Source organism: Aphelocoma coerulescens, chromosome 3 (assembly GCF_041296385.1).
Source record: "Aphelocoma coerulescens isolate FSJ_1873_10779 chromosome 3, UR_Acoe_1.0, whole genome shotgun sequence".
Lineage (NCBI taxonomy): Eukaryota > Metazoa > Chordata > Aves > Passeriformes > Corvidae > Aphelocoma > Aphelocoma coerulescens.
Window position 1 is genome coordinate 108,358,508 of NC_091016.1, and position 15,095 is coordinate 108,373,602.

The 15,095-nt window shown below is 44.0% G+C and overlaps 1 protein-coding gene across 1 annotated transcript; it reads left to right on the plus strand.

Annotated features, from left to right (window-relative positions):
* Window positions 1-6,964: 6,964 nt before the first annotated feature.
* Window positions 6,965-9,360, plus strand: SOX11 (SRY-box transcription factor 11). The gene is made up of 2 exons (XM_069011541.1): window positions 6,965-8,614; window positions 8,697-9,360. Exon 1 carries the CDS (start codon window positions 7,044-7,046, stop codon window positions 8,253-8,255), a length of 1,212 nt encoding a protein of 403 aa, XP_068867642.1. The 5' UTR covers window positions 6,965-7,043; the 3' UTR covers window positions 8,256-8,614; window positions 8,697-9,360.
* The last annotated feature ends 5,735 nt before the right edge of the window (window positions 9,361-15,095 follow it).

Genomic DNA, 15,095 nt, shown 5'->3' on the forward strand with positions numbered 1-15,095 from the left:
GTGTCTTTCCTGCAGGTCATTTTGCTGGCTCCTTCCTGATAGCAGACCCAAAGAAAACACCCTGTGTCCATTTTATAGGTTCCAAGGTTATTTGGCTGTCAGTGAGGGCTGTGCCAGCTGCAGCCTTCCACTGCTCTTTAGGAGGAAGGAAAAGGTAAATGATAAATCTCTGTGTCCGTGTCTATTCAACTGTGCACATGCTTTATATCTCTAATGGGTATATTGGTATGATGCCTAATAAATACATTGTTACACATTTTTGTCACATCCTTGCTAAATTTCCACATTCTAAAGAGCCTGAGGGACTAGAAGGACCTCCTCCCCTCCCCCACCCAAAATAGTAAGCAAATCCAATGCAATAAGTATGATTATCATTCTAGACTTCATAACAAGAAGCTTTAAGCATATTGCATAAATTAAGTACATAATGTAATAAATCCTATATGAGTTGTAAATAGTCTGCAGCTAAGCAGGTTAACTGGCACACAAGTGTGAAATATTACACAGTGAAACCTGTGTGCCCTAAGAGACTACCCTAGGGTACTGACAAATACTTTATAACATCAAATTACCCATATTAAGCAAACTGGCTCTGCAATTTAGCCAGAAAGGGTCTATAATTGGTTCAGGGTACAACACTTTTTCCTAAGAGACCTGCTAAAACACTGTAAATTTCAATGTCTATAGGCCAGCAATAGAAATGTATAGCATTATGAATAAACTCTGTCACTTTGAATTGTTTTGATCTTTGCGGAAGATTTCATATCAATCAAAATAAAACATGTTAAAAATAAGTGTTTTCCATTTAATTTCATGTAACTGGTGGCTGAATAATTAAGATAAAATTGTTTTAAATTCATACATTAAATTTACTTGCATCAATTTTTCAGCAGAAACAAGTAAACATTTCCATTTAAACAAGCCTAGAAACAGTAATTTCTGATATCAAATAACTGCAATATAATCTCTTATGGGATTCCCTCCACGTTTTTTCAAGTATGATTTTCAGACACTTTTAATAAGAGACACATCTCTTCTAAATTGTTCTTCTGCCCTAAAGTGATCTGGTAAAAATGGCACGGGGGGCTTTGGATTCATTATCACACAGATTTTTCTACCCAATGAGCTCAGTTTGCAAGTAAATTTCTAACTGCCAGCTGCACAAACTCAGCCTGAGTCCTGGATCCCTTCCATCTCATGCATCACCACCAGTAATAAATGTCCTGTATGCCAGAATATGCCCTCCATGGCATCTGTGCAATCCCAGTGCCATCCGTGAATTTGCACAGGTGTTACTGGGGGCAGACGCTCAAATCAATAGGGTTACACACAAGTGGCTGAGGAAATTATCTCCCAAACAAAACTACCAGTATTACAATGATCTGTGGGATGGAAGGGACCCTGCCTGATTCACAGAGCTGGGTTTTAATCTCACAAAAAGTGTTTTGTCTTGCAAACAAAAACTGAAAGGGCCGCAATGCACATGGAACATCCCAACACTATTTTTATGCTGTTTCTTAGAGCATAAAATGGTTTCAAATGTACATGTTACTCAAAGTAAGATGCACTTTGCAATCAGGATATTATGAAAAATCAGTAAGTGATGTATCTAGGTGTGCTAAAGCATCTTGTTGTGCAAGATCAGTATGTCAGGGCTGAGAGGAAATGGCCCATCCATATTGTCCCAGTGAGACAGCACTGTCCTCCAACAATGCCTTAGGGTAGGGTGTTGGAACAACAACATACTCCAGGACACCAGACTTCGATTCACCACATAGGTGCAAGAATAGGATTACTTTCTGCTACAATTTTAAGTCCTGGATTATTTCAACCCATGCACACAATCACAGTCTCTAGATGTCTTTGCTGATCACATGTTTACTAACAGTAATCAATCTTTCTAGGGCTACCTACAGGCAGCAGGCAGTTCAAAATCAGTGCTTCTGTCACAGCTCTGTTGTGTGGCCAGGAGTAGAGCTGGGCACTGAACAATGAGTAAGTGGAACACTTAAAACTGGCAGGAGGTGACTTAGGAGGAGCTGCTCCTGCTCCCACTAACAGCTTCTCTGGGCTCCAGCTGGACCCCTCCAGCAGCAGAGGGCCAAACTGCCGGGAGAGATGCCACACTTGCTGCTGAGAAGCCAGGAAACCTCCCTCAGACTGCCCTCACCAGAGCAGTATCTGATGCACATACTTTTGACAAAATAAAGATTTTTTGCAAACAAAATCAAGGTGAAATACATCTGGATACCTTTGTCTGCATTTAGTTTCAAACTGGATGTAATTTTTTCCTAGATTTTGATTAAACTAGTTTGTCCTCTCAAATGATTACTCTTTTTCAGTTAAATGAGTCCACCTCTTTATCTGAAGTTCAGTTGTTACACCTGTCAGTTCTGGGCACTTTCATTTTCAACACAAAGACTTCGTGTAAATCCGCTTTACACAATCCAAGAGCATGGATACCATGCTGAAAAGGGAGGAGAGGATACCATTTTCCTAGCAATGACAAGGAAGTTGGCTTTTTCATATGAATTAGCATCTTAAGATAAAAACACTAAGGAAAGGAAGATTTACCAAATCTTAAAAAGCACAGCCTGTGAGCCTTTTCACTTTTTTACCCTGTGTTAGCTAACATGAAGTAAGACCACAGCTTATTTTTTTTCCTCATGAATGCAAGACTCAAGCAATTTATGTTTATTCCAGAGAAGATCTCTAGGAAATGTGTCTGTGAACTAACCTTGGGTGTGACCCCTCCATTCAGAATTCATCATATGTTTTCTATTAAGACAAAACCCTCTTGACACTGTAATTCTTTCTTCCATTCTGAATCCACAGCTTGTGACTGAAACCACTTCCCACACCTTGCAGAAGGTGCGTAACTCCAGCTTTCCCACACGTTCCCCAGGCAAAGTCATTTTGGGCTCTCCAAGCAAAAATCTGCCGCACAATTCAGAACAAGCAAGAAATAAATAGCCAAAAGAACACTGTACTCATAGTACTATTTATTGTCAGAGTTAGCACAGTAAAAATCTTGGCTTTCGGTTTACTCAAATTTAACACAGAGAGCAGGCACAGTAAGGAGATGGAATACCCTGCATTTTTTCTGAAACACTATTTCTTGAACAATAAACTTTTTTTGTTCATATTTAATTCCTCTTTGGTAGTAAAAATCTTGTAAGGACTGCATAAAGTCAGTCTCTTAATGCATCACTTCACCTTTCTAAGCGCTGATGGGGGTAGATGTGGGCACATTGGGCCACATGCAAAGGGCCTATATTCCTGCATGAAGCATTTCCTGCTGGCTTCAGGCCTTTGGAGGCACCTCACCAGCTTCTTGCCTAAGAAACCTCAGTGCTTCCACTGCCATTCTCATGCTGCACAGCACTCAGAATAACACATCCCCCGAGCTAGAGTACTGGGAAATCCAGTGTAGATGCAGGCCCACAAAAACAGACTCCATCCAAGGAGGAAAGCATTAAGCTCTGTAGTGAATCCTGTTTTACCTGGTTTTTTTCCCCACTTTCTGGGGTAGCCCAGCCTCCTGTTGACCTAGATAATGGGAAAATGATTATTCATTTGAATTTCAAAAAAAACGAGTAGTAGGCTGTTAGCTCTAACTGCTGCACTCTAATAGGAATATACATGCACACATACAATTATTGAACTGCTTTTAGAACATAAAATTATTTAACAGTAATATCTACTTATTCATGCACATGTTTTAATCTGATTTCTAAAATCCTAGAGATTTTTTTTCGCTTTATAGAGTGTGGCTATAATTTGTCAGTCCGTTTTCAGCTTCATTATCTTCCTAGTGCTACCCTTGAAATACAACAAAAAACAACCAAAACATAACATGAACAAGCATGAGAAAACAGTAATGCTGTTTATATTTAAAAGATCACTTTTGAGGAAAAATTGAAATGCTGCCAAGACACTCAGAAAATGAGATATAACACAAAAATAGAAAATGGGATGTATGAAAATTATGTGATGCCCACAGTATTAATACACAGCCTCACAGGGACACACATGAAGGAGCAGAAATATCCCAGAAGTCTGGTGTAAGGACAGTGGCTTCAAATTACACTAAAGCTTTATCAAAAATGATCTCTCCTGATCTTAATGTGTTAAATGTCAGATTCTGTCACCCAGGTGTATGGAGTCCCAGTCTGATCAATATTGATTATATGGCTTCCATTGCAGTTGAATGAAAATTTTCCAAAATAGTTCATGGCTTTTCTAAAATGATTTGAAAAAAATACCAGTACTTCGTGAAAATTCATTGATTTGATTAATTTCACAGGAAATAAAGATTTAATTTTTATTTGATCAGCTTGAATTTTATGCAATTATATGACATAATGAAATCTCCCATAAATGCCAGCAACAAATTAAAACATTTTGACACTTTTCATTTTGCAAAATTACACCATTATTTCTATCTGGATTCAAAATGCATGTAAAAACCACAGAATCTCTCACTAGGTATCTGAACAGTGGTACTTACAGAAAAATACTAAAAAATAGGGTCAGGTGAGACATTGGTATTCTGCTGTCATCCTAGTAAGGGTCCCAGCAGCATCAAAGCTGCCTTCCCTGAAGGCAGTCAAGGACTGACACACTCCCAAGACCCCTGTCCACATCATCATTACAAGAAATGTACTCTCAATTTTTACGAAGCCCTGGTCACACAGAAGGCTCTACAGTGTGCCCAGTCTGAGCAAATCCTCACCCAGATGGAGCACGAAGTGCCAAACTCAGAGTCCTCTTGGAAGGAATGCCCTGTCCTGCCAACAGCCATCCCCAGAGAGACCACAGCTGACCACAGCTGCGACAAGAACTCAGGCACTCCCTCCCAGAGGTACTGCACCCTCTCCTCATGTGGTTTCTCTAAATTTTAACATTTTATGACAGGTTGAGAACCCTGCCAGTCAAATTTTCCATTTTATCTCCGGTGTCTTAAAGGATAGACTTTATTATGGAGCTAGATTGTACCACGAAGTGCAGTCACAGGGAGAGAGAGGTGGCAACAAGCCTCAGAGCAGAAATCATGGCTGGGGGCAGTCACGGAGAGGCAGAGCAGTGTTTTTCAAAATCCATCTTTACAATGAAGTAACTGAACCTTCTTCAGCTATGCCCTTTTCCTTCCCTCTACTCTGTACACCCAGCTGGGGTCGGGCAAGGAAAGTGACATAACACTATGTATCTGCCTGAAATGTATCCTTCAAACTCCACCTGACTCCTGACAAGTGCAGCTGAGACCCGGTAGCCCTAACCTATCCACACGGCTAAAAGAGGTGTGTGACATTTTTGGAGGGCTTTTTTTTGTTGTTTTTGTTCCTGTAACAGCACTAGCCACTCTGCAGCCCTATGATATCAGAGTCACATCATCCAAACACAGTAATTTTGCTGTAGTCTGAAGGAAATGAACCACTGGGATAATTAGAGGATGATGTACCAGGGGACCTGCTGCCCCATTAGCACCAGTTCATAGGATGTGCTCTGGCAGAGGAGAGGCTGTGCCAGGGTTCATTCCTCTCACTGCCATTATGTCTGTATCCAGCCAGCAACCATCACAAAACTCATTAAACTTTTCTTTTTCTAAAAACTGCAAACGGTAGCTGGAAAACCACAAAGGAACCCACAAAACAGTATGTGAATTCACTTCCAGCATACACTTTGCAATTAAAATGACCATAGGTGCATAGCACACTGTCACCCTTGGAATTCAGACATTCTGCGATAAAAACAAACACGGGATTATCCGAATAGGCAGATCCGCTACGAATAACTTGATATTTCCGGGAAAACAAACACACAAACCAACAGAAAATCACCACTGTTTGATGCTTTCTGCGTATTTTCACCCTATACTTTGGGGAAGGCGCCTTTATCCTCTGCCTACACCACGCGGTAAAAGCCTCCAGGTGGGTGCGACAGTTCTCACGTCCCTCCTGCAGACAGCCCGGGCCTTCCCGGGGGACAAGGGGAGCTCCCCCACGCCGGGCACCGCCGACCAGCAGGCCGGGGCCTCCGAGGCACCGTCCGTATCCGCAGGGAACCGGGAGCGCGCCAGTCTCTACCCTGCGTCTTCTCAGCCCCGTTCTCTACCGACCAGACACCGAAACAAGCCCTGGGAGGACAGGGAGCCGAAGCGCCGGGAGCGCTCCTCTGGGGGTTCAGGGGCCCAGCCCCGCCGCGCAGGAGAAGGAGGCCACGTGCGGACCGCGGAGGACGCGGAGCCCCGCCGAGCACCGCCCGGGCCCCCGAGGCGGGGCGGGTCCGGTCCCGGCGGTGCCGCCAGAGGGGCCGTGGCCACGCCGCTGCGGCGGCCGCGGAGCGCCAGCGCCCCCTGCTGCCCGCCCCGAGCCACGCGGGGCTCCGCGGCCTGCGGACCAAGCGGGACACGGGAGAGCCGCCGCCCCGCGCCGCCCCGCACCGCCCCGCACCGCAGCGCTGAGCGCCCGGCGGCGGGGGCCAGCAGGCGAAGCCCCCCGCGGCGGTACTGTCAACCCCCGGGCGGAGCGGAGGGGAGGGCCGGGCCGGGCCGGGCCGGGAGCGCCGGGAGCCAGGGAGCGCCGGCGGCGCCTCCTCCGCCGCCGCCCCCCGCGCGGGGGTGTGTCGGCGCGCCGCGGGGTGGGCGTGGCGGCGGGCGGCGCCGAGCGGCGCCATTGGCCGGCGGCGGCGGTGATGTCACCCATATGAGGCGCTGATAACGCGCGGCGCGCGGAGCCGGGAGTTTCGCAGAACGGGCAGCGCGCGCAGGGCGGGCGGCGGCGCGAGGCCGGGGCACGGGCACAGCGCGCGCCCGGCGCAGCAGCCCAGCCGCGCCCGACCCGGCCCGGCCCCACCGCCGGCGCTGCGGTGCGGGCGGCACAGCCACAGCGCCCGCCCGGCCCCGCGGGCTCCGCCTCGCAGCGCGGCGCAGAGACGAGCTCGGCGCGGCTCGCAGCAGGGGCAAGGTGCGGCGGTGGGAAGGGGCGGCGGCGGAGCGGCTTTGTTGGCTTGGAGGGGAGCGGCGCCTCGGCGAGAGCCCCACCATGGTGCAGCAGGCGGAGAGTACGGAGGCGGAGAGCAACCTGCCCCGGGAAGCGATGGACACTGAAGAGGGCGAGTTCATGGCTTGCAGCCCTGTCGCTTTGGACGAGAGCGACCCGGACTGGTGCAAAACGGCGTCGGGGCACATAAAGAGACCGATGAACGCGTTCATGGTGTGGTCCAAGATCGAGCGGAGAAAAATCATGGAGCAGTCCCCGGACATGCACAACGCGGAGATCTCCAAGCGCCTGGGCAAGCGGTGGAAAATGCTGAAGGACAGCGAGAAGATCCCTTTCATCCGGGAGGCGGAGAGGCTGCGACTCAAGCACATGGCTGATTACCCCGACTACAAGTACCGTCCCAGGAAAAAGCCCAAAATGGACCCGTCGGCCAAGCCCAACGCTAGCCAAAGTCCCGAGAAAAACGCTCCCGCCAGCAGCGGCGGCAGCAAGAGCGCCAAGAGCTCCAGCAAGAAGTGCAGCAAGCTGAAAGCCTCCTCCGGCTCCTCGCCCCCCAAGCCGGGAGCCAAAACCGCCCACCACGGGGACTACGCGGGAGACGAGTACGTCTTCGGCACCCTGAAAGTGAGCAGCAAGACGGTCAAGTGTGTCTTCATGGACGAGGAGGAGGATGAGGAGGAGGACGAGGACGAGCTGCAGCTGCGGATCAAGCAGGAGGCGGAGGACGAGGACGAGGATGAGGAGCCGGGGCCACAGCAGCTGCGGCGGTACAACGTGGCCAAAGTGCCGGCCAGCCCCACCTTGAGCTCCTCGGCGGAGTCCACCGAGGGGGCCAGCCTGTACGAGGAGGTGCGGGGCGGCGCCGCGGCGGCGGGCGGCGGCAGCAGACTCTACTACAGCTTCAAGAACATCACCAAGCAGGGCCCGCCGCCGCCGCAGCAGCCGCCCGGCCTCTCCCCGGCGTCCTCCCGGTCCATCTCCACCTCGTCGGCCGGCAGCGAGGAGGCGGACGACCTGCTCTTCGACCTCAGTCTCAACTTCTCTCAGCACGGCCACGCCGCCGCCGAGCTGGGGGCGGGCGCCGCCGCCGGCAACCTCTCCCTCTCGCTGGTGGACAAGGACCTGGACTCCTTCAGCGAGGGCAGCCTCGGCTCCCACTTCGAATTCCCCGACTACTGTACCCCGGAGCTGAGCGAGATGATCGCGGGCGACTGGCTGGAAGCGAACTTCTCCGACCTGGTGTTCACGTACTGAGCGGGGGCGGCGGCCAGGGCGGGCGGCGAGAGCGGCGGAGCTGGAGCGGCGCGACGCCGGCGATGATGATGATGATGATCATGATAATGATTAAAAAAAAATAAGTCTTGTTTTCTTTAAAAAAAAAAAATCTCGAAGTTAGTTCCGAGCCCGGGAGTTGTGATTTTATTTTTTTTTTATTATTTTTGTGCTTTTTCATTTTTATTACGTTTGGTGATCACAACAACAACAGCAAAGGCAAATGGGACTGGGGGAAAAATGATACAGAAGGCGCTGTTTGAAGCTTGTCGGTCTCTGATTGAAGTCTGGAAGATGGTCTGCAAAGAAGTCTTTTGGCAGCACAACTGTTACTCAAGGGGGTTTGTGGATTTTTATTTTTTTTTCCCGTGAGAGATCTTAACGAACTGTTCTGATTTTTTTTTTCTTTTTTTTTTCCAAAAGGGACCATTGCAACTTTTTTTGGAGGGAGAAAACTGATGTCTTCTATGCATCCGATTCTTAACAAAGCTGCAGGGAGCTTGAAAAAATGCAGACTGTACAAACGCTTACAAATAACTGAACTGACTTAAGATCAGAGTTTACTTTTCAGATCAAATTGTTTATGGTTTTACAAATGTGATTTCTACTTGCCAACTTTTTTTTTTTTGTAACTTGTTCCCTTATACCTCCTTGATTGAATACCAGACAGCCTAGACCTCAGTACAAAAAGGTATTGAAACATTTTTGATACATAACAGACCTCAGTCTTTTTTAAAAATTAATATATTTTCAGGCGTATTTTTGTACAGTGAAAAGGGAACATTCTTGCTGTGTTTTTTCAGTAAGACTTTTCAGGCACTTCTTCCCTTTTATTTTCTTTGTTTTTCTCTGTTTTTAGCATGCAAGTTTGTTGGTACGTTACGTCCTGGTTTTAAAAGGATTAAAATTTTAAAAAATAATCCTTGCATCTAAAGGCCTTGTGGTTTAAAAAAAAAAAAAAGAAACAAACACTTTTTTTGTACAGCTATAGTTCAGATTTGTTCAATATTTGTAGGTAAAGATTTATTGAAAATGGTGATATAGACCTCAGAGCTGTTATCTTAGTTTAAAAGATTGTATATGTACTGTACTATAGTAGGACTTTATGTATCTCATACGCTGTGATATGTGGATGGGGCCCCAGATGGAAGGTATGAAACTGGATTCTCGATTTTAGCAAAAAAAAAAAAAAAAAGAAAAAAGGCACATAGTTTAAAAAGTTTCTCATGTTGTGCAATATAATCTAAAGTACAGACCATCTGCATATTTTGTAGCAAATGATGGCAAAAGCAGACTTGTGCACTGTCAACATCATAGCCTGTTTTTTTTTTTTTTTTTTTTTAATGCTGAAAGTCTGTATCTTTACAATTTTAATAAATCAGCTGGAACTGATAGAAACTCGTATCGCAATTAGTGTCTGTAGCAGTAACGCTGGAGATGCCGTGTTGTCACCCCTCGCCCGCGGAGGCGCGGTAGCTGTAGGATGTTGTGCATGATCAGAGCTAGGGGGGAAGGAGAGTCAGGACTGCTTCTTTTCCTTTTTCTTTCCTCCTCTCGTCGCCTTTTTCCCACCGGCTTTGCTCCGCGGGGCCGGGGTTTGCTTGCTGCGGGCTGTCCCGGGCAGTGGCAGGCTGGCTCGCCCCGGGTATTTTCGGCTCTGCCGCCTTCCCCCGGCCCGCCGGCGGGGACAGAGCCCCGCTCCCGGGGGCGGCCCCGCGGGCCCCCGCAGCCGCTTTCCAGGGCGGGGGGCTCCGGGCAGGGGGCGCGGCGGGGCCGGGTGCCCGTTCTCACCGCCGCCAGGAAGGCGACTCTCCCCCTCTGCATGCCCCCGGTCTTCTCCCCGCTGGGCTTTTTCCTCCCCCTCTCCCGTTTTTGATGAATAGCCTGGGCCAGACTCGAGGTGGAGATGCTGAGGGTAGCGGTGCTGCATCTCCTCCTCTCCGGGCAGCGCTCGGCCCGCCGGGGTGGCCCCGGCCCCTCCGGAGAGCCGCCCGCCGCTCCGGGCAGGCAGGACAGGGCAGGGGACGGGGGGGTACGAGCTTCGTCTGTAGGTGAGCAGACTTTGTCAGTGTGCTTTTTATATATATATTTTTTTGGGGACTTTAGGAGCCATCGGAATTCAGTTGCGTGCTCTGAAATAGCTGCTGATGGCAATAGACAGACTCACGAGGTGGAAGTTTGTTTCTCAAGAAGTTTACTTTTTTGTCTGATAGGCATTGGTAAATTATTACTACTTTTTTGTTGTTGTTGTTGTTGTTCTCCGCTAATTAATGATCCAGCTGTTTACAGGGACAATTCACTGTGCTGGTATTTTGGTGGCAACCACTGCTACAGGCTTTCAGACTTGCTGAAATGAAAATCCTGCATACGCATTTGTAAGGCATAATAAAACATAACATTAAAACCTGCATGCATGTTATGTTTAATCAAAGACAACTCTTAGGCATTTAAGTGGTGAGATATCTTACTTTAGGTTAGTTAAACTGGTAGTAAAATGATTAATATAATCTGATCTCTTTCTAATAATAATAATAAAACACTCATGATTCTAAATAAAAGTTGTTTGGCCTAAATCTTTGCTATCAGAAAAGAGATATAGCATATCTGGGAACTCAAATTTATGTCTTGCATTGTGATAATTCTTTATGAGAAACTGTGTTTTAAAACAAACTTAATTACAATATACAATATATCCTTGGCAATGGATAGTCCTCAATAAAACAGAGTTTCTTGAATTTTCAGTTTTTGGTCTCAAATGATTAGTGTGTTCTCCATGTAATAACTTAGAAATCAGACTGAAAACAAATGACATTTATCTCTTCTAAGGCAAAAGACTGAAAGAAAATAGATACACTGAAGTGCTCTAGCCTAGCCATTCACTATCCTGCTATCAAAAATCCCGTTTTGGGCTAGGGTGATGGAGTAAGTTGATCAGGTTCTAAGTCTTAAAACTGAGCCAAAATTCTCTTAGTAATTCTTCAAGCTATCATGAGGGTAGGGTGACTTGTTCTTTCAGTCCCTTTCTTCTGATATGCATCCTTGTTTATTAAAGTGATAATAGGCAGTGTCATTAAACATTTGTGCTTTGCAGATGTTCAATGAGTTATGAATGATTATGGTCAAATACAGGCTGCATTTAGTTTGCATTGTAATAAGGTCTGTGTCTCAGCCTACAAAAATTTTGACTGCATATATTTTTGGAAGCTGTTTTTAAAATTACCATTTAAAGTATTAGTCAAGGATAACTGATTTAAATGATCCAATTAAAGAGCAGTCAGGCATATTTTAAAAGAGCAACAGGTCTACTTTAGTCAAAGAATATAATACCCACTCAGAAGTATATCTTTCTTTTCTTCTAAATGGGAATTATACTGTACTAGAGGAATATTTTGAGTATATGGTGCAGGGAAACAATTTTTTTTGCCAAACACTTGCGTTGCTTTTATTTTAGAGTTTATTATTGCATATTGTTCAAGGAAAAATTAGGTAGTGTTCTGTTTAAGCCACTGCATAGTTAGGGCTGAAGTTTGATGCTGTTGAATGCCTAAGCTCCTACTGATCTCAGTGAGAGTAAAAAAACAATCTTCTACTCATGAAAAATAGCATCTGCTAAGCTACTCTTTCTTATTTTATTTTGTCATTAATAATAGTCATACCTTCTGTACCTTCTGTTCCTCTCTTTTTTTTTTTTTTTGTGTACATAGGAATCTTTGTTGACATGCTAGAGCAGTCCTGTTGCAGGCCTGGTATCTCCTGTGGCCTTTTTCCCCACATTCCTTGCATTTGTCTCTGTACAATACTATTCTATGTGTAATAGGACTCAGTGATAGGAGGGAGAAAAATGAGCTTTTCTATGTTGAAAGACAATTTACTTGCTAACACTGAGGACGTTAACTCAATATAAAACCTAATCAAACATGATGATTCTTTTCATCTTTAAAGTGAACATTTTTTGCAAACCTTTTTTGCCTTTTTGATGTTTTTACTCTGTTTTTTTCCCTTCATTTTAAAAGAACCACAATTAAGAAATATTTTCTTTTACTAAGAAAATACTTTTACAGTCTTTTACTAATGTGGTAGAAAGGCTCATTCCAAGCGTCCTTTAAGTGCTACATGCTCTTTAGGCATTCACTGACATTCAGATGAAACTTCAAGTCTATTGAATGTGATTTGCATGCATGCAGTATGATCCTTCACTCCTGCCTTTTTCAGGAAAGTGCAACTCTGTTGTTACACCGGGGAGAACTGGTGTGGGGTCAAAGTCAGGGCCATATAAGTTTTAGGTGTTTGATAATCAAAACAGTTCATTAATTCCATTTTACATCTTCACAATTGTTGCCTAGTAAGGCCTTAAACCTGCTCTGGTTAAAAAAAAAAAATTCTCATTGAGTTTAATGGGAGTTTTTGCCTCAAGGGCTGCTGGCAGGATAGGTGTCTTAGTTCCTCCTAACCTTCATTTGTAAAAATGGCCAGGAAAAAATAAACAACAAAAACTTAATACAATGAGTTGCCTTACATTTCCCCTATTATACAGTTGTATTTCTTTGATTAATTTCCTTTCCCCTCACTCACATCCAAGGCTGTGATTGTTTTTGTTTTTCTTAATTTTTTTCCACACTACCTATACCAATTAACTGCCTAATTAGTTTTATCTTCTCTACATGGATGCAGTGAATTTGTAAGAGAATTTCACAAGCAAGTAGTTTTTTAGTGAGTTTAAAATAAATAGAGTTTTAAAGACCTATTTTTATATTCAATATAAAGCACAAATGTGCAGAAAATGTAGAATGACTTACAAAAAGGGAAACAAAAGTTCATAATATTTCATGTATAAAAGTAATACCTTCTTTGGGGTGAGATTCTCTTAGAAAACCCAATACTTATGCCAGTGCAAAGATAGGAATATTTTAAAAACTCTTAGAAAAATTGTGATTGACAGCAATTTAAAAGGAATGACTTCTGTAGATACAAGGAAACCCCTAAAGCAATATGGATAAGAAGGGGTGAATGGTTTTCAATGATGAACAACAACCTGGAAGTGTGAGAATGGAGGTTTCAATCCTTATTAATTAATCAAATTTCTTCTTTTGTGGTTAGTTACATCTGGATTTTCTGTGAAGTGCAATCTCGCAGGATGAAAAAGTGCAAGGGCGCCAAAATTCTAAGACTTGTGAAAGTTCAGAAGCAGGTTTGATTTACAATTATTGAATAGGGCTTCAGATTTTGGTAATTCACACTTCCAGTAAAATCAAGACATTGATTTACTGCTTGAAGAAATTTGATCAAGTAATAATGATTAATCCGGGAACTCCCATTGTCACAATTTGTTTTCGTTTCCATCATCCTGCTTATCTCCAAAACCAACTTGCCTCAACTCCTGGCAAAGCCAGGGAGAAGAGTTATATGCCATTGTTAGTTCATTTACAATTTGTATCTGGTTTTGCTCTTGTACATATGTTGGCGTTTTGGAGTCTTTACATAAATGCTGTGATACTTTTTTTCTTATTTCCTTTTATTTTTTGGTGGGCTGTTTTAAAATGGAGGCCTGTTTTCCAATGTGGGACTTTTGATGGTTACAACATTTCAATGATGTTGCATGATGGCCACAGGTGGGGGAAATTGAATGTTTTAGAGCAGTTTTTCAAGCATGACACTTTTAAAATATGTAATTTCAAAGACTTTTCAAGGCCACATGAAATTAGTTTTCATAGCCACTCCAGGTCTTGGGGGGAAAAGCTGAAAAGTACTTTTGTTTAGAAGTCTGAGTGATGGTGGGGGGGAAACCTTTTCTTGAGGTTTTTGCATGCCAGTGCACGGCCCATTGCTGTGAGAGAAGGAAGATGGTAAGGCTGCTTGAGGCAATGCACTGGAGGACAAAGTGTTTTCTAGCACTAGAAAAAGAAAATGCATGGCAAAGTTTTGTCTTCTAGTAGACTATATAGCATGCAGAGTTTAGTATGTGTCAAAACAGTGTATGACATTGCTGTATCAAAGTTGTAAAATTAAGCATTATTTATTGAAAACTATGTATTTTTTTTGTAAAAACCTGATCACCTAGAGGATTAATATCAGTGACTTGTGCTAGTGCTACAAACTTAACCAGCTTCTTTACTACAGTACTTGATATGCAGTGTTAATGCTCAGGGTTGAAACCAGTCCACTCCAATGTCTTTTTTTTGCAAGAGTTTTTAAATAAAGGAACAACATAATGCAATTGTTCAAAAGACTCTAATAAAAATGTGTGATCAATCTTCCTACGTGGTTTTACGTGGATTTTTTTTTTTTTCTGGTGTTGCATTTGGTAAATGCAGTTCAGCTATTACAGTGAATCCACTCCTCATTCTGTGGGCGCCTAAAGCTGAAAGTTAACAGGAATGTTATATCTTTCAAAAAAACCCTTGACAGATAGTTATGGTCCAGGTAGTGTGTACTAAGTGCTGTTCTGGGCATGCCTGAGAGACACTGAAATAGAGAATAAGCCAATTAGCTTCCTTCTTTTCTGGTTAAGACTCCGGATAAAACAATAAAGTATTTTATGACAAACATTTTTAACTTTACTTTAAAGCTGACCATGAAAGAATGAAATAAGATGGATTACATGCCAGCAAACCCCATTTCTCTTCTGTATCTTTTTCTACAAACAATTTACCATCTAAATGTATTTTGGCATAGAAAAAATCATTCTGTATTAAGATTCTAGTTATGAAAATGTTTTTATGAAAAACCTGTAATCCTTGAAACTATAAGAAGGTGTTTTTAATGTGTTTATGTGGTGAAATTTTGTTGTATATTAAATATTGTTTTATAGAAATGATGGAACTA